This window comes from Crocodylus siamensis, chromosome 1 (genome assembly GCF_052110815.1).
Source record: "Crocodylus siamensis isolate JL-2025a chromosome 1, ASM5211081v1, whole genome shotgun sequence".
Taxonomy (NCBI): domain Eukaryota; kingdom Metazoa; phylum Chordata; order Crocodylia; family Crocodylidae; genus Crocodylus; species Crocodylus siamensis.
The window spans coordinates 69634278-69658864 of NC_143395.1; the positions used below are offsets into that span (position 1 = coordinate 69634278).

The 24587-nt window shown below is 44.6% G+C and overlaps 1 protein-coding gene across 1 annotated transcript in view; it reads left to right on the top strand.

Moving 5' to 3' along the window:
• Nucleotides 1–15019, top strand: part of HTR1E (5-hydroxytryptamine receptor 1E) — a 78344-nt gene extending 63325 nt beyond the window's left edge. Inside the window, exon 2 of the mRNA XM_090031403.1 lies at nt 13118–15019. Coding sequence (XP_089887529.1) covers nt 13287–14381 — 1095 coding nt within the window. The 5' untranslated portion in view covers nt 13118–13286 and the 3' untranslated portion in view covers nt 14382–15019. The remainder of the gene's footprint in view (nt 1–13117) is intronic.
• The last annotated feature ends 9568 nt before the right edge of the window (nt 15020–24587 follow it).

Consider the following 24587-nt stretch of genomic DNA (forward strand, 5'->3'; position numbering starts at 1 on the left):
ACCCAATGCCATGTTACCTCTTTGCTTTCGACCTGGCCCCATGACTCTTGTATTCCTCGCTGCCCAGTGGTCCAGCATCATCAGTAGGGGTAGAAGATGTCACCCTCCTTGGCCCATACTTCTGTAGCTTGGTGATTGAGGCACTCTCCTAAGCAAGTGGCAGTACTGGATCTGAATATCCTGGTGCTGAAAAGGGCCTAGGGCCCTGGTCTCTCAATGCCTTAGCAAGAGCTGTCTCCACCAAGCTGTTATGCAGAAGAGAGAGACCTGCTCCTGTGGCTCTGATTTCAATGAACTGGCTGTGACCTCTGAGCCTTGACACAAACTTCTTGTCAGTGAGTCAGGCATCACCTAACAGACTGGGTCTTCCTGGGCACTTAGATACAGACTAGGCACCACCCTACAACTTTCCTTCTGGATAACTGAGGAGCTGATGCATACTCAAATTGGATCACTCTGGGGCAGAAAAGCATATGTCTATGCACCTAGGAACTTTGCGACCCAATGAAGACTGAATTTAGACTTCTGATAAGTTCTGTGGCCTCTGGAACAGGCCAGTCTGAATTGATCTTTAGAGTTTAGGCCCCTAAGTCCCACCTATGTCCTATTTAGGGGTATACAACAGTGATACAGATTTTGTCCTTTGTAGCTATGATGTAGTTACTAAAATGCTGAGGTTTAAACTAAAGGAAAAAAATCCATCCCACCTTCCAATGGCTGGGTCAGTCCTGGAAAGCTAATGGGAGAATTGTGTGTTAAAAATTGTTTTTGTCATAATGGGAAGCAAATATGAGCCTATAAAACACACACTCTGGAATACAGGAGTACCATTTATTTTCTGACTTTTTGATTTAAAATATATTTCCAAATAAAATTACACTGAGTTTAATTACATGCATATGAGTGAATACAAAGCATACGGGCATTGTTTTTAAACATTTGCACGCATGCAACAGACTGTGGCTGTGTACATATAGCCATCTTTGTCAGCAGATATTGAAGCCAGAAACTGCAGCACTGAAACCACGGACATCTGCCACTTTAGCTAAGGGAAAACTCTTTAGCCAAATAGTAACTGGGATCAGACACTGGAGAAAGATGTGTTTACAAGCACCAAGCCAGCATGATAAAAACTTTGGTGCCAGACAACTAGCCAAAACACTGGATGTTCTCCAAAATATTTTCTTAATGCTGTACCCTATGGCCGCGTCCAGACAAGCACAGCCACGTAGTATGTGACATGCAAGCACGTCTGCAGCACCACATCCTGCACGTTCAGGTGTTCTGTGTGCTGCAAGGTGGGGGGCATGGCCCTGGATATCCAGGGGTCAGAAAACCCGTGGAAAAAAACCAGAGCAGCACATGCAGGGGTAGCGTGCACTGCTCAAAGCCAGAGCTGAGCCATCTGGAGCCATGCTGTGGCTGCTGGCCAGGCTCTGAGCAGCAGGATTGCCGCTGCTGCAGCCTTGGGAAGCCCCCAGGACCTTACGTAAAGCTGCTGGGGCCAGCCCAGTGCTGGGCCCCAGCCTCCCCTACCACACCCGGAGTAACTTGCTACACACCAAAGGGCTCATGGCACAAGTGTTCCCTGGGGACAACTAGCAGGAGCACAAGGTACACAGCCGTTACCAAACAGCCCTGGAGAACCAAACGTCCATGCTCATGTGGATGAAGCCTACTAGTTCATATTTTCATGGTTCCAGTTCAGTTCATTAGGCTGTGCCCTAAAGCTAAAAGGCCAGAACAGAGGCATAACAACATGGCCAAGCACCCAAAGCAGTGATGACTTCCTGTTGCAGCTGCTATCAGCACAATTATGCTGCATAATTGACAACAGATGATTTTTTTCTGCCTGTTCCCCCAGCAAGTCAGCACCTAGGGCAGCTACCCCAGTCATCTCACCCTAGTTACACAACTGGGATAGACCCAAACATTGACCCTGTTTTGCACAAGCTTCTGTGTGTTTTGACAGTGACTCAATAATAGCAGTAAAATACATGGGTTCAGACTCCCTCAGATGGTGGGAATTGAACCTAAGTCTCTCAGTCTCTGAGGGATTGCACCAACCACTGGAACATAGTTAACTAAAAACTATTAAACATTGAATCTTCTGAATACTTTTAGGATTATCAGAATGATATATTTCCAGCAAATGGTTTTCCCACACAGACACCCCCCACCCACCCAAAAAAAAAACCCAAACTGGCCAGCCTTATTTAGGGCATATATTTGCCATGACCGCCACATACCTCAAAGGGCATGTGTTACTGTCACCAAGAAGAATTAATATGATATGCAGCTGACATAGTTTGAGGATCTTCATAACTAGAGTGCTTCACAAAGCTTTCCCCATAGAGGTAATAAAACAAATATTGGCTTGAAGTGGTTTACAGCCCAAAGGGATATTGTTATTACTTCAGTGTTATTTTTGGTACTGACACTTGAAATAAGACACCTGTGTTATTAACTTCACTTCTGATAGCTAGCTTGGATAAAATCACATGGGAATTCGTTACTAGAGAGATGGGAGCTAGGTAAGTGCTTAGCTAGGCAAGTTAGGCGAGTTCTTTGTATGAAAAAGATTGCAGTTTTTCCACTCAGCTCCATTAATTTTACCTAATCTTTGTAGCCTCCTGCACCATGCCTGTTTATTGACCAGTTGCATAGTGTCTGACACCCAGCAAATTGTAAACTCTCTGTGGACAGGATTTTCTTTGTCATCTTTTAAAGCCTCCACCATAGGTAGGGGTCTACTTAACTCACAACAAGACAAAAGAGCTTTTGTGCCTTGATTGCAGCACAAAGGTTAAGTACAGACAATCAAAAAGTCTGAGGCTGAATCAAATCAATCTTTGCAGGTTAGTCTAACATGCCTAGATTGAACCAAGAAGCAATGAACAGACGTTCACTTTTGGACCCAGAAATGCAGCCACATGCCTGTTGTGGCTCAGGCTGGAAGCTGGGGGGTGCTAGAGTATGCCTTCCCTTCTGCAATGCCCAGAAGGCTGGAGGGAAGCTGGGAGAGAAGCCCTTTGAGGCTTTCCCCCCCAGCCTTCTCCAGCTAGGGGGGCATGGGCATGGGCAGGGACCCCAGCTGGGGTGGGCTGGGGGTGGGGGGCAGGGGAAAGCAGCCCCTGCCAGGCTTTTCCACTACTCCCCACTGAAATAGAGGTGGGGTGGAATATAGCCAGACCCTGACCCAGACTGGCATGCTGAGGTAGAGGGGAGGGGTGTTTAAACCCCCACCCCTGCCCACACAAGACCCCAGCTAGGTCTGCCTGGCAGGGGTGGAGTAGCCCCTAACAGGCTTTTACCCTGCTCCCTGCTTGAGCAGAGGGGGCATGACCAGACACTGGTATGGGCCAGCATGCTGAGGCGGAAGGAAGGGAGGGGTCATTAAACCTCCTCCCCTGCCCACAAGGGACCCCAGCCAGGGTCTCCTTGGCAGGGGTGGATCATCCCCTGCATGGCTTTGCCCCGGTCACCGCTCTGGCTGGCGTTCATGTGGGCAGGGGAGGATGTTTAAACCCCACTCCCTCCCCTCTGCCTCAGCCTGCCAGTCCAAAATTGCAAATTAAGTAGACTCCTAACTATAGGGCCTTAATCCACAGCTGGGGTTGCTATGTACTGCTAATACATACACAATAGGTAATTAGCCAAAATTAAAATTTCATGTAATATATAGCATGAGTAGTATTTGGATTAGTGTTAATTATAGCTTATTTACAGCAGAGGTGAATCCTAATCAATATCTATCTTTTAAATGTATATACCTTTTCATTTCAGCCTTTTTTGAAGAATAAGGTATCCAAAGAAAAACGTGTTGCTTACCCATATTAAAATATTCCAAAAACCTTTAATATGAGCAGCTGAAGCATTTCCTTCAGACCAGAAACTAAGCATTTGGTGGTACAACAGCCCTCATTAGGGTACAGCAGCATTTGCCAGTCCCTTGAAAAGCTGTCTGACCTTGGTCAAATTGAAAAGTTATGATTTCCACAAGATCAGTAGCAACTTTTCCAAATTTATCAGGTAAAATATCATAAAATTCCACCCTCATTGAGTATGTCCAAGTCTTTTGTAGCCTGAGGTGCAGACCAGACTAATTGTACCATCTCCACAGAGCAACTGAGCATACTCTAGCCCAGGGCTCCAGGGGTTCAGAAAAATTCCCTTGTAATTGCTGCTCTAAGCCAAAGAACCATCAGGCACCAGAACTGAAAGCAGGGATCCTATTGCCTATGCTTTTGATGGTCCACTTACTGATATCCAGGTTGTGAAAAAGAGGAGAATGTTGTCTGATCTGAATGGAGAGGGAACAAAATGAATGAATGAATGAATGAGCAAAAGTCAGACCAAGAGAGGAAAGAAGCAGTTTGGAATATGCAACTTATGACAGGTGAGGGGGAGGGAAAGTGACTGGACAAGGAGATTGAGACTGGGAGCAACAGAAAAGGGCGGGCTGGAACTGGAAGTTGTGAGGCAGCAGGACTAGGACAGGCTGAGCTTGGAAGTGAAGGTTGCGATCTGGGGACAAGAGTGAGTAATCAGGCATTCTGAAATGAAATGACTTAGCCACAAGTGTGGGAAAGACTGCTATCAGGTTGGCAAGCACAGAACATGTTGTAAACATATAGTAAAGCTGCACCTGCATTATCATTAACAGATTCAACAAAAAGTAAATTTAGATTCTCTTGTGTCTATTCAGCACATTAACATATCTCACAGTGGAGAGACTGCTGTTGAATTTCATGCAATCAATGAAATTCAACCAAGACAAATGCAAAGTCCTGCACTTAAGACAGAACAACTGCATGCACAAATACAGGCTGAGAAATGATTGGCTACACTGTAGTACTGTACTGCAGGTTGCAGTGGACCTGGAGGTTAAAGTAGATGATAAACTGAATATGAGCCAACAGTGTTCTCTTGGTATAGAACAAACCAATAGCATACTGGGCTGTATTAAAAGGAGTGTCACCTGCAGATCAAAGGAAGTGATCCTTCTTCTCTACCTTTCATACAGATAAGGCCTCACCTAGAATACCATATACAATTTTGGGCCCCAGCCATAAGAAAAATATGTGCAGATTCAAAAGAATCCAACAGAGAGCAACAAAAATTATTAGATCCCTGGGAAACATGGCTTAAAAGGGAAGGCTGAAAGACCTAGGATTATTTACTGTGAAGGAGAAGGCTGAGGGGGGAGGATCTGATGGCTCCAAATACCTGAAGTCTGGTTATAAAGAGGACGGAGATGGACTATTAACTGTGGCTGCAGTGGGCAGGACTAGGAAAAATGGCCTCAAATTGCAGCAGGGGAAATTTTGGTTGGAGATTAGGGAAGTCTTTCTGAGGCTAGTTAAGCTCTGGAACAGGCTACCAGGTTCAGGGGTGGGCAAAATGTGGCCCGTGGGCCAGACGCAGCCCACCAGGCCATTCTATCTGGCCTGTGAGGCCTCCAAAAATTTAGAAAATTAGTAGTTATCTGTCCCTGGCTGCCTATCATGCAGCCCTCGATGGCTTGCCAAAACTCAGTAAGTGGCCCTCCACCTGAAATAATTGCCTGCCCCTGGGCTACCTACTGAGGCTGTGGATCTTCATCCCTGGACATTTTTAAGAGCAGATTAGACAACAATTGTCAAAAATAACTTAAAGGCACAGTAAATATGCACATTTGCAGACTAAATAAGATATATAGAGAACAGCACAAGCTTTCATGAACTGAAGTTCCCTTCATCAGAAGCTATGAAAGGACATGCAGAAAGCAAAGTAAAATGAGAGAGAAATTAGAATACAGAAGTCAAGTGAGGGGAGAAAGAGACAGAGAGACAGGTAGCAGGGAGAGGGTAGAGTGGTGTGGTGTTAGGAAACAAGCAAATGAGCAGTAAACCTATAGGAAAAAAGGGGATCACAAAAGGATAGTTTAAACCAGGGGTGGACAAAATATGGTCCACAAGCCAGATTCAGCCCACGGAGGGGCCTTGCCTGGGCTGTGGTGGGTCCCTTGGTCCTGACTGGCCCAGGCAATGTCCGGCTGTGGTGTGTTCTGCCCCCCTAAGGACACAGCATGGCTGGGGCAGCTCGGCAGTGGGACTGCAAACCCATGCATGCAGCCCCAACCTGGCATGCCCCACAACTGCTCTAGACTTGCCCACCCAGGCTGAGCAGTGGCAGCAGTGGCTGGGCAGAAACTGTTGCTCGGCATGGGGGAAAAGTGGCCTCTCTCCCTTGTTACCTCCTGCACTTCCTGGTACAGCCAATGGAGCCCACACCATGCCAAGCTGGCCTGTGTCCCTGGCACTGTCACTTCCACCTCTGGGTTGCCCAGCAGCTGCTCTGCACTGTCGTCACCACTGCCGCACTGGGCAGTTCAGAGGCAGTGGTGACAGTGCCAGGGACACAGGGCAGTCCAGCCTGGCAAGGGCTCCACTAGCTGCACTAGGAAGCACTGGCAGCAGTGAGTAGGAGGGGCCTCTTTTTCCCCCATGCCAAGCAACAGTTTCTGCCCAGCTACCACCACTGATCAGCCTGGATGGGCGAGTCCAGAGCAGGCATGAGACATGCCAGGTCAGGGCTGCATGTACGGGTTCCTGCAGGGCTGGGCCCAGTGGCAGCAACAGCCAGAAGGAGTTGCCACCACCTGAGCTACCTAGAAAGGCAGCCCCATCATGGAGCTGCTCCAGCCCTACTGTGTGCCCGGGGGGCAGCAGGACATGCCTCAGTTGGGCGATGCGAAGCAGGTTTAGGGCACACTGGGGCTACACGCTGTTGTTAGGGAGGTGCCACAGGGCATGCAGGCTCTGGACTCTTGTGGGGTGGGGACGGGTAGTGACCAGTTCAAGGGGCTGTCCACAGGGGGCTCCCATGCACACCCCACCACACCCTCAAACCCTACCCCACAACCACACCCTCCCCCACACACAATCACACTACCTACAAACACTGAACCCACCCACACCCTTCCCCACACACACATACCCATGCATCTCTTGGGGGGACCCTGCTCACTGCTACATGCACATACCCCACCACACACACGCACCCACACAAACACCCCCAGCCACCTTCCCTTTCCACACACCCCACAGACCCCCACAAACCGTATACCCCACACACACACACACATCCCCACACACCCCCCATACCAACCCATATCCACACATACCCCCACACCCTCCCCCACACCACACATACACACACATCCACACACACATATCCAGCCCCCGACAAAACATATACCCACCCACCCACTCATACTCCCTCATACCCACTCACCCATACTTCCCTCCATACACCTCCAATATACAAGAGTAAGACTTCATTTTGAGCTATTATGCCCTATATACACAATGCAAACACACAAATAAGAACAAAATATTTTCTTACTAAAATTAAAATACGTTACTCTGGATGTTTGATTTTTAGTATATAATTTGTTTTTTGTTTCCAGTTCCAAGATGGCAAACCCCCTTCCAAAAGCTATACTTCTTGGTGGCAAGGGGAAGGATTTCTGGTTGCAAAGGTCAGGGGTTAGGGGGAGGAACTTCCAGTCCCAAGATGGTGACCAGAGGGCGGGATGTCTGTCAAGGGGTGGGACTACCCTTGCAACCCTTGACAGCTCACCAAAACTTGTTTAGCAGCCCTTCAGCCAAAATAATTGCCTGCCCCTGGTTTAGACAGAGATGGTCACACCTTGCTTTGCACTAGATGAACTCATAGCCTTGCCTTTCTCTGATTCTATTAATCTATGACTGGCACTGATTGATTGGGAGACTAGGACTGGGACCAAAGGGGAAAAACATGAGGAGAATTAGGAGCCATTTAACTAGTGGGGGGAAAACTGAGATTAGATTTTGTTGGGAGAAGATTGTTAGGACAAGGAGAGAGACTTAGCCTCAGTGTAGGAGGAATGGGAGGAGGAGAAATACATTCGAAAAAATATCAGTCCTGAGGGGGAGAACTGAGAGCTGTATGGGCAAAGAGAATGAGACAAGGATCAAAGAAAGGTATAGGAACAAGTCAAATGGAGACATGAACTGGACAAGGCACCCAAAGAGACAGGGACTGGATGTGGGGGGTGGGGTGGAAGAGAAGAAGAACAGACTGGACAAGAAGGAAGTTGGGGAAAAAGTGATTGGCTAGAAAAGGAAAATGGAGAGAAAGTGAGGCAGGATGAGTGATCTCTGACTGACTGAGAATAAAGCAATAATGTGAATACTGGGACTGGGCCGCCAGGGGTGCAGGATGGAGAAGAGACAGGAATGGGGCAGAAACAAATTGGAGAGGATGGAGCAGAAGAGACTTGAGCTCAATGAAAACAAGCAGAAAAAAGTCTGCCCCACTAAAGAGCACAACTTTCTAGAGCCTGAGATGGAACCCAAGAATCCTAAGGTTCACCATTACTCCACTGTTGGCAAATGTCTGAGAAACCCACTCATGGGGTGCATCTACACATGCAATTAGTGACATGAATAAACTCTATAGCATATTGTTCCACAGTTTTTTGCTCCCAGGCATGCTATTTAAACATGCACAGGGAGTAATTAACTCCAGAGCAATCAGCTCCACATGTTATTTATGCGCAGCACATGGAGCCAGATTGGAGCAGCCCCCAGTAGCAGGATGCCCCAGGGGTCAGCCTGCCAACCCAGGGCTGCTCCCCCTGGCTTAGTGTGCTGTGAAGGGGCTGGCTAGGGCATGAGGGAACTTCAGTGCAGGGTTAGCCAGCAGGCAGCCCCCACACTGAAGCATCATCATGCCCCAGCCAGCCTAGGCAGCATCTACATGTGCACTGCTGCAGAGGTTTTTACTCCACACTAGGATAGTACTGGTATTTACAATACTATCGTGCTGCAGAGTAAATTAGTTTACTCCGGGTGCACGCGCTGGTGCGGAGCTGATGCTGGAGCCCAGCACAGCTGTTTGGAGCCTCCTGGTTCTGGGGAGCTGCTGCCAGCCAGGAGCCCGAGCTGCTCCCAGCAGGCAGCTGGGATGCTGCAAGCCCTGCTGGGAGCAGCCAGGGTAGCTGCTAACAGCCACAGAGCCTGGGCTGGGGGCAGGGGCTTTGGGTGGGGGCGCAAGGGGTGGCAGGGCTTGGGGGTAGGGGCAGGGGCTTGGGGTGGGGGCGCAAGGGGTGGCAGGGCTTGGGGGCAGGGGCAGGGGCTTGGGGTGGGGGCAGGGGGGCAGCGGGCTAAGGGACAGGGGCTTTGGGTGGGGGGCAAGGGGCAGAAGCAGGGCATCCTGCCATGTACCCCTTGCCCTCATTTTTTTTTTCTGCCATTCTGGCACTCAGTACCTTCCAAGGTAGGCATTGTGGTATTTTTTTGGCACTCCAGCCAAAAATGTTGCCTACCCCTGCCCTAGCATCTGATTTGCTGAATATTCACAGCTGCATCTAGAGTCAGTGGGAACTGGTTTCTCAATATATATTAAGGGCTTTAGAATGGTTAGTGTGCTGAAAAAGATCACATTTCTTTGCCTCTCATATTGGGCACGCAAAATGAGTGGAAACTTTTTACCTTACCCTGTCTGTGCCTCTATATCCCTTGTCAGTAAAATGGGGATATTTACTTTGCTGGGATGTTGTGAACATAAATTCAGCAGTTTGTGAAGCACTTGGATACTGTAGTGATGAGAACCTTAGAAAAGGCCATAAGTAAATAGCTAATTCTGTCTTCAAATCAGGGTTTGACTAGCCTGCAGTAAATAAGGAATGGAGCCATACCTTGAATAATGAAAACAAATATTGAATAGCTGCTCATTAAGTTAGCTCTGCCCTTTCTGTTCACTGAATGAGGCGAAGTCCTGTGGAAAAAATGTCATCATATAATTAAAGACTAGAGCATACTGCCTGCCCACCAGGTGACAAATTAGTTTGCTTGGACAACCTTCTGACTACACCGTTAAATATTACAACCTTAATAATGTTCCTTTAAAGCAGTTTGTATGTAATGTCATCATCTGTGCTGAATGCTTACTTCAAATACTAAGTGTAGGTTTGAGAAACAAGTATCTCTGCAGCTTGGATTTTGACATTAAGTGATGATTAGATATTTGCTGGCCTGATCTGTCTCCTCTCAGCCTGCTTCTTCTGGAGTACCTGCAGACTCCTGATCTGCAAAGAATTTCAGGTGTTGGGCTTGTTTAATTTTTCTTGTCCTCTCTCTCTCAGCATTTTAAATAACTGAAGGAGGTTTCCAGAAATAAAAAGTCCAATCTTGCTGAGCAGCAACAAGACACAACCTGTCTCATGATAATGATTAAGATCATTAAGAGCAAACAGTACCCTTGACTACACCAACCACACCTTGTCATGCATCCATGGCCGCCAAACCCCAAACAGTACGCCAACCACACCTTGTCATGCATCCACAGATGCATCTCGAGCAGGTCCAGGGAGGTGATCCTCCCACTCTATGCGGCACTGGTCAGGCCGCAGCTGGAGTACTGCATCCAGTTCTGGGCACCGCACTTCAGGAGGGATGTGGACGACATGGAGAGGGTCCAGAGGAGGGCCACTCTCATGATCAGAGGGCAGCAGGGCAGACCCTACGAGGAGAGACTACGGGACCTGAACCTGTTCAGCCTCCACAAGAGAAGGCTGAGAGGGGACCTGGTAGCCATTTACAAACTTACCAGGGGGGACCAGCGGGGAATGGGAGAGACCCTGTTCACCCGAGCACCTCCTGGGATAACAAGGAATAATGGCTGTAAGTTGTTTGAGAGTAGGTTCAGGCTGGACAGTCAGGGCAGGTAGGAGCTGGAACCACCTTCCAAGGGAAGTGGTGCTGGCTCCATCCTTGGGGGTCTTTAAGAGGAGGCTTGATAGTTATCTAGCTGGGGTCATATGAGCCCAGTATTCTCTCCTGCCCAGGGCAGGGGGTCGGACTTGATGATCTACTTAGGTCCCTTCCGATCCTACATCTATGAATCATGGCTGATGTGCACTTGACCTTATTTTTTGTTCTAATAGAAACATTTGCATTGGTGCCTATTAAAGTGTGATGGTTTTATTTAAAGACAATTTACTACGGAAGAATTTACTATTAAAGACATCCATTGAGCACAATGACAGAGTTTAAAACCTTCTGAAGAACTTGTTAAAAAGAAATCAAAGTGAAAAACCACTTGAAAAGGACCACAATAATCTAATTCATCTTTCTGCTAAACCTCTTCATGAAACCAGTATCAGGCAGAGATTATGCCAGGGTTCAGCTGAACTCCATTGCCCCAGGAGCCATTGTGCTTCAGAGTACTGCAATGCCTCCTGGATCTGTAAAGGAACTAAGAATAATGTGAGGGAAATGCATCCAAGGTACTCTGTACTCTCTTCTGCAGTTGGCCAGATCCAACAGATGTGGCGGGCATGTGGAGCCACTTGTTCCATCTGCTCCCTACTGCATTAAAGGTTGCTTGTGTACCAGAAAGCAGCTGAGAGGTACTAGTAAGAGGGAGTTCATAGGTATTGCAGGCATGGCTGGTGTCTCTACTGGGGATACAGTGGGATGGAAGACATCTCTTTGCATTATCCCTTTCCTGTACATAGAGACCAACCAGAGTTGGGTAGCAAACTAGCCCAGACCCTTATCTCCAGAGCCTTGTCCTTTGACTCCTACCAGCAGACAGACTGTTTAATCCTGGCACAAACCTCAAGTGTGAAGCTTCAGCTTTCATCATAGCTGCTCCACATCTTGTTAATTAACAACCCTGAATTTTAGTCAAGGTTTTTAATATTTTTAAGCATTAAATGAGAGGAGAGATTTTAGCTGTGAGGAGGTCCCTTTTGTTTTTATTTAGACCAAAATTTCCACCTCTGAAATTATGAAGATATTTTTGGTAACATACAATCTTTTACAGTCCATAGTTAGGTTTGGTCTGCACACACAGTTACTCTGGAATAGCTGCCCTTGATTATTCCTTTGGAAGTGGTTTAAACTAATTGAGATTAAGGTACTCTTATTCTGGATTAAGAGCACGCATGCATGAAGACAAGCAGATATAATTGATCCATTTTAAAATTCACACCTTACTTCTTTCCTGGCTGTTCACATCTACACAAGCCCTAAGGGCCTTATCCAGGCCCCACCAAGTAAGAGTTTTTTACTGACTCTAACGAAAACTGAATCAAGCCTTAAATTTGTGAAACCAGCTCCCTTCTAGAAACCACGGTGGGTATCCAAAGCTGATTATTGCAGACATCAATACCACTAGGTTCAATCCTGCATATCATTAGTACTCCCCAAATTCTTGCTGAAGTCAGTGGATGAGTTATAAGAAATACAGAATCTGTCTGATACTCTCTCATATTCATAGGGACTTTTTCAAACTAAATGACTAAAAATGTTGTTTCAAAATAGAATCCTTTTTTCTCTAGATTTGTTTGTGCTTGACACCAGAGTGGACTGTCTGACAATGAGTACGGTTTGATGTAAATCACAAAGCAAAGGCATATGCTTTTTTTCTCTCTCCTCCAAAGCCATGCCTAGTAGGATATGGGAAATGTCAACAATAATTAGATAAAACTGTATAACCTCCTAGCAACACTAATGTACCATGTAAAACTTAATATTTGTTATGAAGCTTTAAACATTTGGTTGACGGCTGCTTATTAGAGATATTCTAGGTCTTTTTAAAATGTTTCATTTCTGGGATATTAAGAATGAAAGAACAGTGAATATAAACGAGTACACAGCAAGCTATGAAAAGTTGTACAGATTAGCTAGAATGAGGAAGTTTTTTTCAAATGATATATGGAGAAGTAAGGCATCCCTCTAAGACAGGAATTAAAAGTAAAATAGCCTTCTTCTGCTGATAATGTTTTGGAATTGGATTTGCAGAGAAGGGAAAAAAGATCATTTCTGCAGCTGATGAAAACTGGCATAAATCTACTAAAGTCAATGGAGCCATCCTATTTTATATCTGTTGTTTATCTGGACCAATGTATTCTTTAGAGCCTAAGAAACAGCAGGAAGAATGAGGAAGGGGAAAGCAAAAGCAAAGGCAGAAATGTCCAAGGTTCTTGTCTGAGGCAATAATATTAAAAGACTAGTAGTTGTTATAAACACAAAAGGTAGAATTTTGTAGGTTTGTTAACTAATATCATTTTATCTTCTAGGAAAATGATGAAGAGAAGATGTTTTGAGTTGATCTGATGAAAATGCAACAGAAACAATTTCTCAAGAATTCTACATAACTTTATTAAATGTAGGAATTTTAAACCCCAAACAGTTACCATCTAAAAGCACCGGTCCCTTTCCCTCACCATCTATTCCGTAGGGAAAAAAATGAATTTTACAAACTGTACAACAGAAGCCAATGTGGCTATCCAGCCAAAAACAGTAACTGAAAAGATGCTTATTACCTTGACCTTGGGCACAATCACAGTCTTGACCATGCTGCTGAATTCTTCTGTAATTGCAGCAATCTGCACAACCAAGAAATTACACCAGCCAGCAAATTATTTAATATGCTCGCTAGCTGTGACAGATCTGCTTGTTGCTATTCTAGTCATGCCTTTGAGTATTATATACATAATGATGGATAAATGGACTCTGGGACACTTCATCTGTGAGATATGGCTCAGCGTTGACATGACTTGTTGCACATGTTCAATTCTTCATCTTTGTGTCATTGCTCTGGATAGATATTGGGCAATCACAGATGCCATTGAATATGCCAGGAAAAGAACTGCAAAAAGGGCTGGGCTTATGATAGGCACCATATGGACTATATCCATTTTCATTTCAATGCCACCATTGTTTTGGAGGAATCATCACAGCATCAGTATTCCAAGTGAGTGCCGTATTCAACACGATCATGTTATCTACACAATTTACTCCACTTTTGGAGCATTTTATATCCCCTTGACTTTAATACTGATCCTCTACTACAGAATTTATCATGCCGCAAAGAGCCTTTACCAAAAACGTGGTTCAAGCAGACACCTAAGCAACAGAAGCACCGACAGCCAAAACTCTTTTGCCAGCTGTAAGCTCACACAAACCTTCTGTGTGTCAGACTTCTCTACATCTGACCCCACCATGGAATTTGATAAAATAAATGCTTCAGTGAGAATCCCTCCCTTTGATAATGACCTAGACCTGGCTGGGGACCGTCAGCAGATTTCAAGTACACGGGAACGAAAGGCTGCTCGTATTCTGGGACTGATTTTAGGGGCTTTCATGTTGTCTTGGCTGCCATTTTTCATTAAGGAGCTTATCGTGGGCCTTAACATTTGCACTGTGTCTGAAAAAGTAGCTGACTTTTTGACCTGGCTTGGTTATGTCAACTCCCTTATCAACCCTCTGTTGTACACTAGTTTTAATGAAGATTTTAAGCTGGCCTTTAAAAAGCTCATTAGGTGTCGGGAACATTCTTAAAAGTATCTAAAAATGTTGATGACATGACTCCTTGGCCTTAAGAATGAGTAAAATAACCAGAATTTAGCAGCCTTTTTGCTTGGAAAAGAGAATTTGTGTTTGTCTATATGCTCAAATTCTCTTTAGCCTGTAAGTTGTTCTGCAGTTTTTTACCTCTGTTGTTATTTATGGTCCATAGTTTCAAATAAATTTTATTATACTGAGGCACAGATGTTTCCAGCAAGTGAACACAAAAAATAACGTATCCATTCATTTTTAGGATATTTTGCTTATGAATAATCTATCGTTCAAAAATCATATTTCGTTTGTATTTTTCATTGATAAATGTCTAAATGAGCTTGCACTACAGTTACATGAAGGTTGATAATCTAAATCTACATAAGTATATACTTGGTAAAAAATTAATTCAGCTCATGGTCATGTCATTAACTACCAACTGAACTGTAAACCTTTGATACCGTCTCCTGAGAAAATATTACCGTTCATTGAGAAGGAAAATAATTCTAATTTTCAGTGTAACTCATGGTAAAATAAACCTGCAGAGTCAAATTCTGCCATTCTACACATTATTCTTAGTCTGATGTAAATCCAGTGATATATCTGGAGTCAGATTTTGGCTCATTCCTTTTAAAAGAGGAGCTTGGCATATACTCCAAGAGATCTATATAAGTGACTTTGGCATTAGAGAAATAGGTTAACATATTATCCAGTTAACAGCTATAATCAGATGGCTATTGGCAAAAGCATAGAACGGCTATTGATTTGATTTGTGTGCTAACTGAGAACAAACTTAGCAGTGTCATGCTTATAGAGCCAGCTGCACCTCTGTCACTTTTCAAGTTTAATTATATCCCTTCAGGGCTTGGGCCTTGTGCCACATCTTGATGTGGAAGTACCACAAGTCTTCTATACATCAACTGGGCATGGAGCTAAAGAACACTGTATCGCTCATTCTTACCTACAGAGCCAACTGAGTTCCCTGGGTTGCAATTCTTCCCTCAGGCATGAATGGCCAATGCTAAATCATAGCAAAACACCCTACTAAAAACCAAAGTGTTGTTTATTTTTAACTGTAGGAATAAAGGAGTTACAGGAAACAATCTACGACACACAAGTCTTTCTTACCTAAAGGCTTACCATCTCTGGTGATAACCTTGGCAAGACTGATTTCTTCTGAAGCCTCCAGGGTGTCCTATGTCTCTGTCTAGTTCCCCCAAAAAGCTAATTCCTCTCTCTTTAAAGAGGTTGCCCTTTTATCCTTCCTCTATGTTTAGAGACTTTTGCCTGTTCCGCTCTAAACCAGCATTGTAAATAGGCTGGAAAGGAGACAAAATTAAAGCATTAGTCTTGACACTGTCTTTTATACAACTCTCCGTGTTCTTTTCTAAAAGACTGTTCTCTGCCGTTCCTTTTCTCCTTGCTTCTTTTTTCAAAGTTCTCTCGAGTGAAATTAATATATTAATATAGAAAGCAGCTCAGTAATGCAGCAAACATTCAGTGCTCATGTATTATAACATGGCAGCTCCAAATCCACCATAGCAACTATTCACTATAGTGAAAATGTTGTGATAGAATAAGCCTTGGCAATGTGCACTGCACAGTGTTTTGAAACTTTGCTGTATGATGTTCATCTCGTCATCTTGAGTTTAAGAAACTATAAGTAACACAAGACTTTCTTGCAGTTGAGAGATATCATCCTTAGTTCTGGGAAAGAGCATTTGTCTGGAAAGAAAGTGTTGGCTGAATGTGAATGTGAAAAAGTGTGACCCAGAGCATATCCCATCTGTAGTGGCATTCTGCATTTAATGATTATAAAAGACTTATTTGCCTGAGCTCAAATATGTTCATCACTAGAAGCTTTTCTGAAGCTATGACTGTAGCTACTACTACAAACTGCCTGGAGTCCTAGACCTATTAATATTTAGCAGCTAAAACGGGGAGGAAATATCTTATTCAGCTGTAAAGTTCTGGTGGGAGAGTCCATTGAATCCATTACAATTTCTCCTCTTTGCAGTTTGTCCAATAACCCAGAGCACAGCTGTTAGGCTGATTTCTGGCTCTCAACCAATGACTGTCTAACACAGTGATTCTCAACAAGAGTGCCATACTGCCCTGGGGTGCCTAGAGATCGTCTCAAGGGTAACCTGGGGTGCCACACAATGTCAGTATTGTTAGGTTTACAAACATGATTCAAAAGATAAACCCAGCAATTTCAAATAGAAATCCATAGTTATGATATTTCTGAGTTCTTTGCAACAAAAAAACTGCTCCGTTATTTTTCTGTACAGTAGTAAAAAAAAAGAATAAAAATTAAGAACTGGCATTTTCCAAGGGGTGTCTCAAGTCTATCGCAGGGTACCTCAAGTCTAAAAAGGTTAAGAACCACTGGTCTATGATAAAAATGTATAAACAATCCTGAAAGCAGGGACCAGACCCCATGTTCCCCTCCCCCACATCCCAACAGAGGCAGATTTCCTTTTGTTTTTTTCTCCCCCCTGGACTCTATTCAATTTTATATGAATGTCCATTGGTTAAAATGCAATTAAATCCAGTAGCAGAGAATCCTAGACCCCGTCCTCCTAACAAAGTGCCTCCCTCATTGGACGATGGAGGTATGATCACTCTTGCTTTCTTTCCTTCTGGCTCCCTGAATATTGCTGCTTGGATGTCCAGTTCACCAGCTTCAACAAAAGAGGTGGAGAGATAACTCACATGGACCAGTCCATGGGCTGGTGTTTATGGCGATACTACTGGAGGTTGGAGATGTGCCTGTGAATTCCTTCAGGCTGAGGAAGGCCAAGAATACGGGCTTTCTACTTCTTGGACCAGGGTGTTAGCCACCCCCTAAGTGGCCCCTGCACATGGCCGAGTGGCTGGGATGGGGCTGTGGGCAGGCGGGAAGCAGCATCCAGAAGCAGAACAGGTGGGTGGGCCAGAGCTGGAAACGCAGGGCAGTGACAGCACAGAGCCAGGGCCCATGGCAGAGCTGCAATCTACTCCCCACACGTCACTGTCCGCAGAACTGATGCCTGGCGCAGGAGCATGTGGGGAGTGGACCATAGCTCTGCCCAGGGCCCAAGCCCCACACTGTTACCACCCCATGATCCCAACCCAGCTGCACCCAGCCAAGGCCCTATCCCACCTGCCCAGCTGCACACCCTGCCTGTACGGGTCCCATGAAGCCCATTGTTTTCAGTTCTACACAAATACATTTATCTTTGCATGAGAAGGGGCAGGTAATGGAGTGGCTGTGCTGAGAAAAGTTCAGAAAAAGAACCCCAAACATCACATAGGCTAGAAGCTAAACTACCAACAGAAATATTCTAATATCATCACCTCTACCACTGAAACGTGGAGAGTCATATTTCTATGCAACAGTAATTTCTTGATTTGGAACAGGAAATGCCCTAACTGCTCTTCATGATAGCTGTTGTAGATATGCAAAAAGCTTTGAAAACTAACATGAAAATCATAATACAAGCTGCCCAATCTTAATTTCTGTGCACTGCACAGTTCTCCTTCTAGTAACTTGTTTCCACCACTCAAACTACCAGTTAGTGTCAGCTTTAAGATTTTATTTAATTTTAATATTCAAAGGTAATTAACAGTAAAAACAAATGAATACTTAATTTTCATGTTTCTCTATTAACTAAATACTTCACATTCATTGCAAACTGACTAAAGATTTTATAATTCAGTCATTAGCTGAACAGAGCTATGTTTTTTAACAGACATTGCCACATAGATGAAGATACATGGTGCATGTCCTAGCACTCAAACCAAAGCTGAAAACAGCTCACAGGGTTGTATATTTACAACAATTAAACAAAGCATTTAAAAAAACTTGATTAGAACTTCCCTGTTACTTGGTGAAAGTAAAGCCATATATTAGCAAGCATAGTATTGCTTGTTGACAACTTCATTTTTATCTGAGATTTTTCGAATATGATGAAAAAATGGTTTGATAAAATGGTTAGAGATATAATTTTTATTTCATATCTTCTACAACCTCAGCTGCCTTCTTCCAGCTCTTTCCTGGATCTGTTCCAGTCAGACCACCACACTCTTCACCCCACTAACTACCCTTAACATGGTCTCTATTAACAGCTTTATGGCCAGATTCCTCTGCCTCCACTCAGATTTTATTTTCCTTGACCTTCTGATACTGTTGGTCATATCCATCTTCCTCAAAATCTTATCTTCCTTCACTTATACTGTCATCAACTGGTTTTCTTTCTGACTGTGTTTTCATTTTTCTGCATTGCTTTCAGAGATTCTGTTTTCTTTGTTTTTCCTATTCACTGCAGGGGATCACAGCTTTGTCCTTGGCCCCTTCCTCTTCACTGCCTACACTATTTCTTTGAAGCATCTCGTCTCTATGCTACCAACTCACAAATCTAGTTTCCAATCCTGATTCTCTTCCTTCTGAGTCCCTTCTCTCAGCCTGCCTCTCTGACATCTCTTTTTGGCCAACTTTCTGGCAAATTAAATTTAACTGGTCCAAACAGAATGAACATCATGTTGTCCTCTCAAAACCTTCCCACTGCCCTCACTGGTTCCTCTTTCACCACCACTTGAATTTCAATCTGCTGATCCTCATTTTTAAGGTCCTTTGCTCCTGCCAATGTATTTGCTTTGTCTCTTACCCGATTCCATTTATTCTGCTTGTGTTGCCCATCTTAACTCCCTGTTTCTCCGAATAAAGCCTTCAAGATTTTTTCAATACCAACTTTTCATCATGTAATACCCTCCTTTATGGCCACTCTCCTCTCCCCTCCTCAAGATCCCCTTCCACCATGACTCCTTCAATAAAAATCTGATTGCTGAAGGCCATATTGAGGAGAAATGGAGGGATGTCACTATGTCATGAAAAAATAAGTCTGTATCCTTCCCCAGCCTTCATGTGATGCTTGTCCCATTAGACTATCCACTCTTCAGGGCAGGGAACATGTTGTCATCTGTATATGTAAAATACAACAATAAATAACAGTTCCTAAGGGTGGAAAATAACCTGCTTTATCCATGTCATCCCTTTCAGGCACTGGTACTCTCAGTTGCAGAAATAGGTTACAATACATGAGGTTTATCACATTGGTTTATCACCATCAAAGGAACTGAGAGAGGATGTTGATGAGGTGCTTAGATCTTTAAGTGAAAATTAAGAATCCCTGTCCCATAAATTCTGCAATATAAAGGAATAGGAGTTAATTGCCAAACCCCCATCTAAAGCTACCATTTTTCCTAATGACAGATCTTCTCCATCAGATATAACAAATGCAGGAAAGTTCTACCAAAAAGAAGATGCACAAGGTTTATTTTAAGAGAACAATAAAGGTTATTCTATTTCCTTAAATTTTGTTTGGTTTTTGTCTCCATTATGAAAAAGCAACCAGCATGGCAATGTTCAAGGTAATGTAATCTTCCAGTGTGAGGAGACAGCTCACTTAATATGCTTTGTCTGTTCTGCTTAAGCACTTCAACATCACTGTCAGTTATGTAGTTTTAAGTATCTTAAATTGCTCCACTGTTTTAGTGGACATGGTAGATCTTTCATTGACTGCCTCAAACGTGACAAGTTTGTATTATATAAGATTCCAATTTAAAACAAAGCTCCCTTTGTAATTACAATACACTCAATGTGTGAGGTCCACTCATTTAAAAAAATAATTCTTGAAAGTAAACTCAACTGACTCCACTTACCAGCTATAAACTCATTCTCTCAACATCCTCTAAAGATGAACGTCATTGGCACCTAGTTGTTTTTCTCACAAGAGTTTTTTGCTTTATAAGTTACATGCAAGCAGATGATTTCTTATAAGTTGATTCTTATAAATATATTATCTGTGATTATGCTTACCCCCAAGCTAATACAGTATTTGATAAACTCACATTAAAGTGAACTGAAAATGAAGTATCCAGTCATATCAACAAACTCTTGGGAATGAGTTAATAGAATTTTACCTAATTTGGCATGGAACCAATTATAAAATCCCACATTCTACTTAGCTATCACAATGTAAGTCTTATCCAGGGCTCCCTGAAGCCAGTTGACATGATCTACTGACCTTAGTGGGCATTGGTGCAGGCCTTGGATGCATAATTTTTTCCCAGTTATGTCATCTCACATCCTCTCCTTGTGATAGGTTAGATCTTAGGTGAAGGATCTCTTCAGCCTTCACAAGAGACGCCTGATGGGAGATCTTGTAGCTGCCTATAAGCTTATCAATGTAGGACAGCAGGGAATTGGAAATGCTCTATTTACCAGGGCACCCCTAGGAGTAACTAGGAATAATGGGTGCAGACTAGTGAAGAGTAGATTTAGGTTAGACATTAGAAAGATTTTTTTTACAGTAAGGGTGGCCGGAATCTGGAATGGTCTTCCAAGAGAGATGGTACTACCACCTAACTTGGAGGTCTTCAAGAAGAGTGTCACAGGACACTCCTGTGCCCTGCTCCTAGTGAGTTAGGAACTTAAGGGGGGAGGTGTGTCACCAGGCACTGAAGTGCCCTGCTGCTAGGAAAAGGTACAGGTGCCGGTTGCCGGGGCAACCGCAGTTCAGTCAGCTGACCAGAAGGGGGCAGGACCTGGCCTATATAAACAGCCTAGGCTGAGGCCAAGCAGGTAGTTCCCCACTAACATTCAAGAGAGAAGGAGCTCTGTGGGAGTATGCAGCCTAGAGCCACTGGATGGCCTGAATACTTCGGTGCAAGGATACTGGGAGAAGAAAGCCCTGGTAGGGACTTGATTGCTGATTAGCCAGGTGGCATAGAGGTTTATGTTTAGCCAGGAGGCTTAGTTTGAGTTATAGCCGGTTGGCTTGTGTTATTGCATTTGTTGTTTATTACACCGGAGGACCGGGTGAAGCTGTAGGGGTTGGAGGAGGCCTCATAGGGGCTCCACAGCAGTGTGGGGACCTCAGTGCCAGTGTGGGCACATCCTTTAGTGGTGCACTGACCCCAGGCCTGCGAAGGGGCATAGTGGATTGGGGCCAGGTAAGGCCAAGGCCACCTGAGCCCACAGGAGTTGTAGATCTGCAGAGGGGATTTAGGGGCCAGGCATGGCTACGGCCACCTGAGCCCCAACCACAAAGAGAAGCCCCAGGAAGGGCGCACACTCTAGAAGCCCCAGGGAGGACAATCGTGAGAGATGCCCCAGGGAGGGCACGCAGACAAGAAAGGTCCCAGTGTGGGCGAGAGTACAGAGATGGCCCCCCAGTGCAGGCCACGAGTAGAAGACAAGCCCAGAGGGCGTCCGCAAGGGCATGGGCAATAGTAGGCAAGCAAGGGGGCGCTGTGAGGGCGCGGCAAGGGATTTTGACAAGACAACATCCGGTACATCTGAGAGGCTTGGGGCGTGGTATTAGGGGTGGTAGGAGCCACACGTAGCCCTTGAGGCTTTAATGCACGGGGTCCGCTAAGACGGGACACAAACTGGGATACATCAGGAGTACCGTGTCCTAGGGGGCAAAAAGATAGCCTCCCTTAATACTTTTATCATCAAAGATGTGGCGGGCGAGAACAAGGGTGCATGGACACCCACTTGGCACAGTAGGGGGCACTAGGAGAGATCACGGCTGCTCCTAGGTCCCTGCCCCATGACAAGGAGGCTTGACAGTCACCTGGCTGGGGTCATCTGAACATGGCCATCAGCAGTTACTGTGGAGTAGCTGACTGTAATGTCCTTCCCCCATTTACCTTGCGGGAATTTGTTCACATGTCCCTGGCCCTAGTCCACAGCTTCTCTTGCCATTTCTCCTTGTCCCTACCAGGTCCCTGGATCCTCTTCACTATTCCTGAAGTATTCTTCATAACTTTTTCCATATCTTCTTCCTCTCAAGTTCCTGTACACTGATTCCTTCCAGGAATAATAAATCATTAGTAATTATCTTTATTACAGTAGTGTGTAAGAACCTGATGTGACGGGCTGGCTGGCAGTGACCTGGCCCAGGGGTTTTGAAAGGGCAAAAGATGATTATAGGACTTGGGATTCCCTTTCCTCACCAATCAGGCCCCAGGGACTCACCCCCCGTGTTCCCCAATTGGCCCCTTGGGTCACCTGGAGGGGGATAAAAGGGGCAGCATGGGCTGACTCAGGAGAGACCAGTGAGGGACAACAAGGAAGGAGCTTCACAGAGCTGGCAGGAGCTGAGCCAGCGGGGCAGGAGCAGTGCCCCGGAAGAACCTAAAAGAGCAGGACCTGCAGGCAGCAGTGGGACCATCAGCAGCACGGCATGCAGCCAGCAGGAGAGGCTCCCCACTGGGCTCCAGGATCCCCAAAGAGAGGCTGCAACCAGCAGGAGAGGTGTCCCTCCGCTCCAGCAGGGATCTGAGCAGTGACCTGAGAGGTTCCCAGCTCTGCTTCCAGCTCCTCCAATCATAGGCCAGGCAGCTCGAGGTGAGGCCGGGGCTCCAGGAAGGTCAAGACCCCTAGCAGCCAGGAATAGTGCCACCAGTGGTGGCTGTGTGGTAGTGTTCCTGCCTACCATATGGGAGATCTGCGTTCAAGTCTCAGCTGAGGTGACTTGGGGTGAGTAAGCTAACGAGAAGCAAGTCTTCTTGCAGTGGAAAGGGGTCATTGTGTTTTCTCCCCCTCCAGGTACCAAGGCCCTATATTTCCTTGTCATTTGACATTTTGCATTTTGTGCCTTTTTTTATATTTCACCAACCCATATTGTTTGTTCTGCTGTTTGTGTTTTATATTTTGTTAACCCTGTTTTTTTGTCAATGATTGTAAGTGTCTAACCTTTGTTGAATCCTGCCCCCTTGGGGCATTGTAGTGTCCACTATACCCTCTGATTTATGCCTGTTATGTTCCCAGGATTAAAAGGTACATGGTTAAGTCCCCATTGGTGGTCTGGCTCTGTCCTATAGGGGGAGGAGAGTCCCTACACCTCTCACAGTGCTTGTGCACCTGCTTTGATCCCTTCAATTGGAGAGGGGGTACCTCTTGGAGTACTGCCCAGGTTACACCTGAAGTATTCTTCATAACTTTTTCCATATCATCTTCCTCTCATGTTCCTATACACTGATTCCTTCCAGGAATAATAAATCATTAGTAATTATCTTTATTACAGTAGTGTGTAAGAACCACACTCAAGAATCAAGGCAATGTTCTCCTGGACTCACCTCTGCTAGCTAAACACTTTCTTCATAGTGTAACTGTAGAATAGTTTGATCTTTTAGGAAATCAAATTACAGCCCTGGCTTCTGTTTATCAGCCCAAACTTCTGGAATACTACTGTACATGATCCAGACTATGATGTGCCATGCTGAAAATTGCCACTACTTTTAACAGAGGGTATAGTGATGCTCATATACTGTATACAAAGTATTAAATTCTTTGAGATGTGTAAAGTTGAAAGGTGCTATATACAAAATCATTAACACTGGATTGCCATGCTCTGGTGACTCTTCAGTTTCATTATTTTAGAATGAATCTCCCCCTACTGTAGTACTCTGGAGATATAAACTGCAACATTTTTTGTGCTCCCCAAATGGCCCACGGTAGGCCCTGACCAGTTAACCCCTTGTCCGTTTTTTTCCCAAGACAAGGTGTTTTACACACAGCACAAATTAGATATTCTCAAACTGAAACCTAATTCTGAATCTTGTTTGTTTAACTAGTTGATTTTTTTTTCCCATGAGTATGTTGGTTTCACTCTACCATCATGGAAAAAAAGAAACACCTGTGATATTGTTTTGATTATATTATACAACAGGATTATACCTTTACCAGTATTGAGCTGACTTTTAAAAAATGTTACTAGCATACAGAGTATCTGTCTCAAATTGTGGTGGATAATTGGTCATGGAGGAATTTATTCAGTTTAACTTCAGGCATAAGCTCCCATGTTCTTAGGATGTTCAGACCTTTTTAAGCATTGTATCTACAACATCTGTATGCCTTTTTCAGTACACCTACACTGACAATAAATGAACATATTATATAAGGTAAGCTAGAAAAAATGATGATGTCCTTTCAGCTGCACTTTATAAAGCACACCTCTTGTCTCAGTTCAGAACAAGACTCTATCTGGTGGAAAGGAAGATGGCTGTTTTAAACTTAAGATGGTCATTTAAATTGGAATGGCACTCAGCCAAGATGGTCTTAAGAAGAGCCCTGAGAAATTCATCCACCAGATCACAGTGTACAGGCCTTAATTACCTGGAGCAAACAGAGGTGACCTTTGTAATAGACTTAAGTAG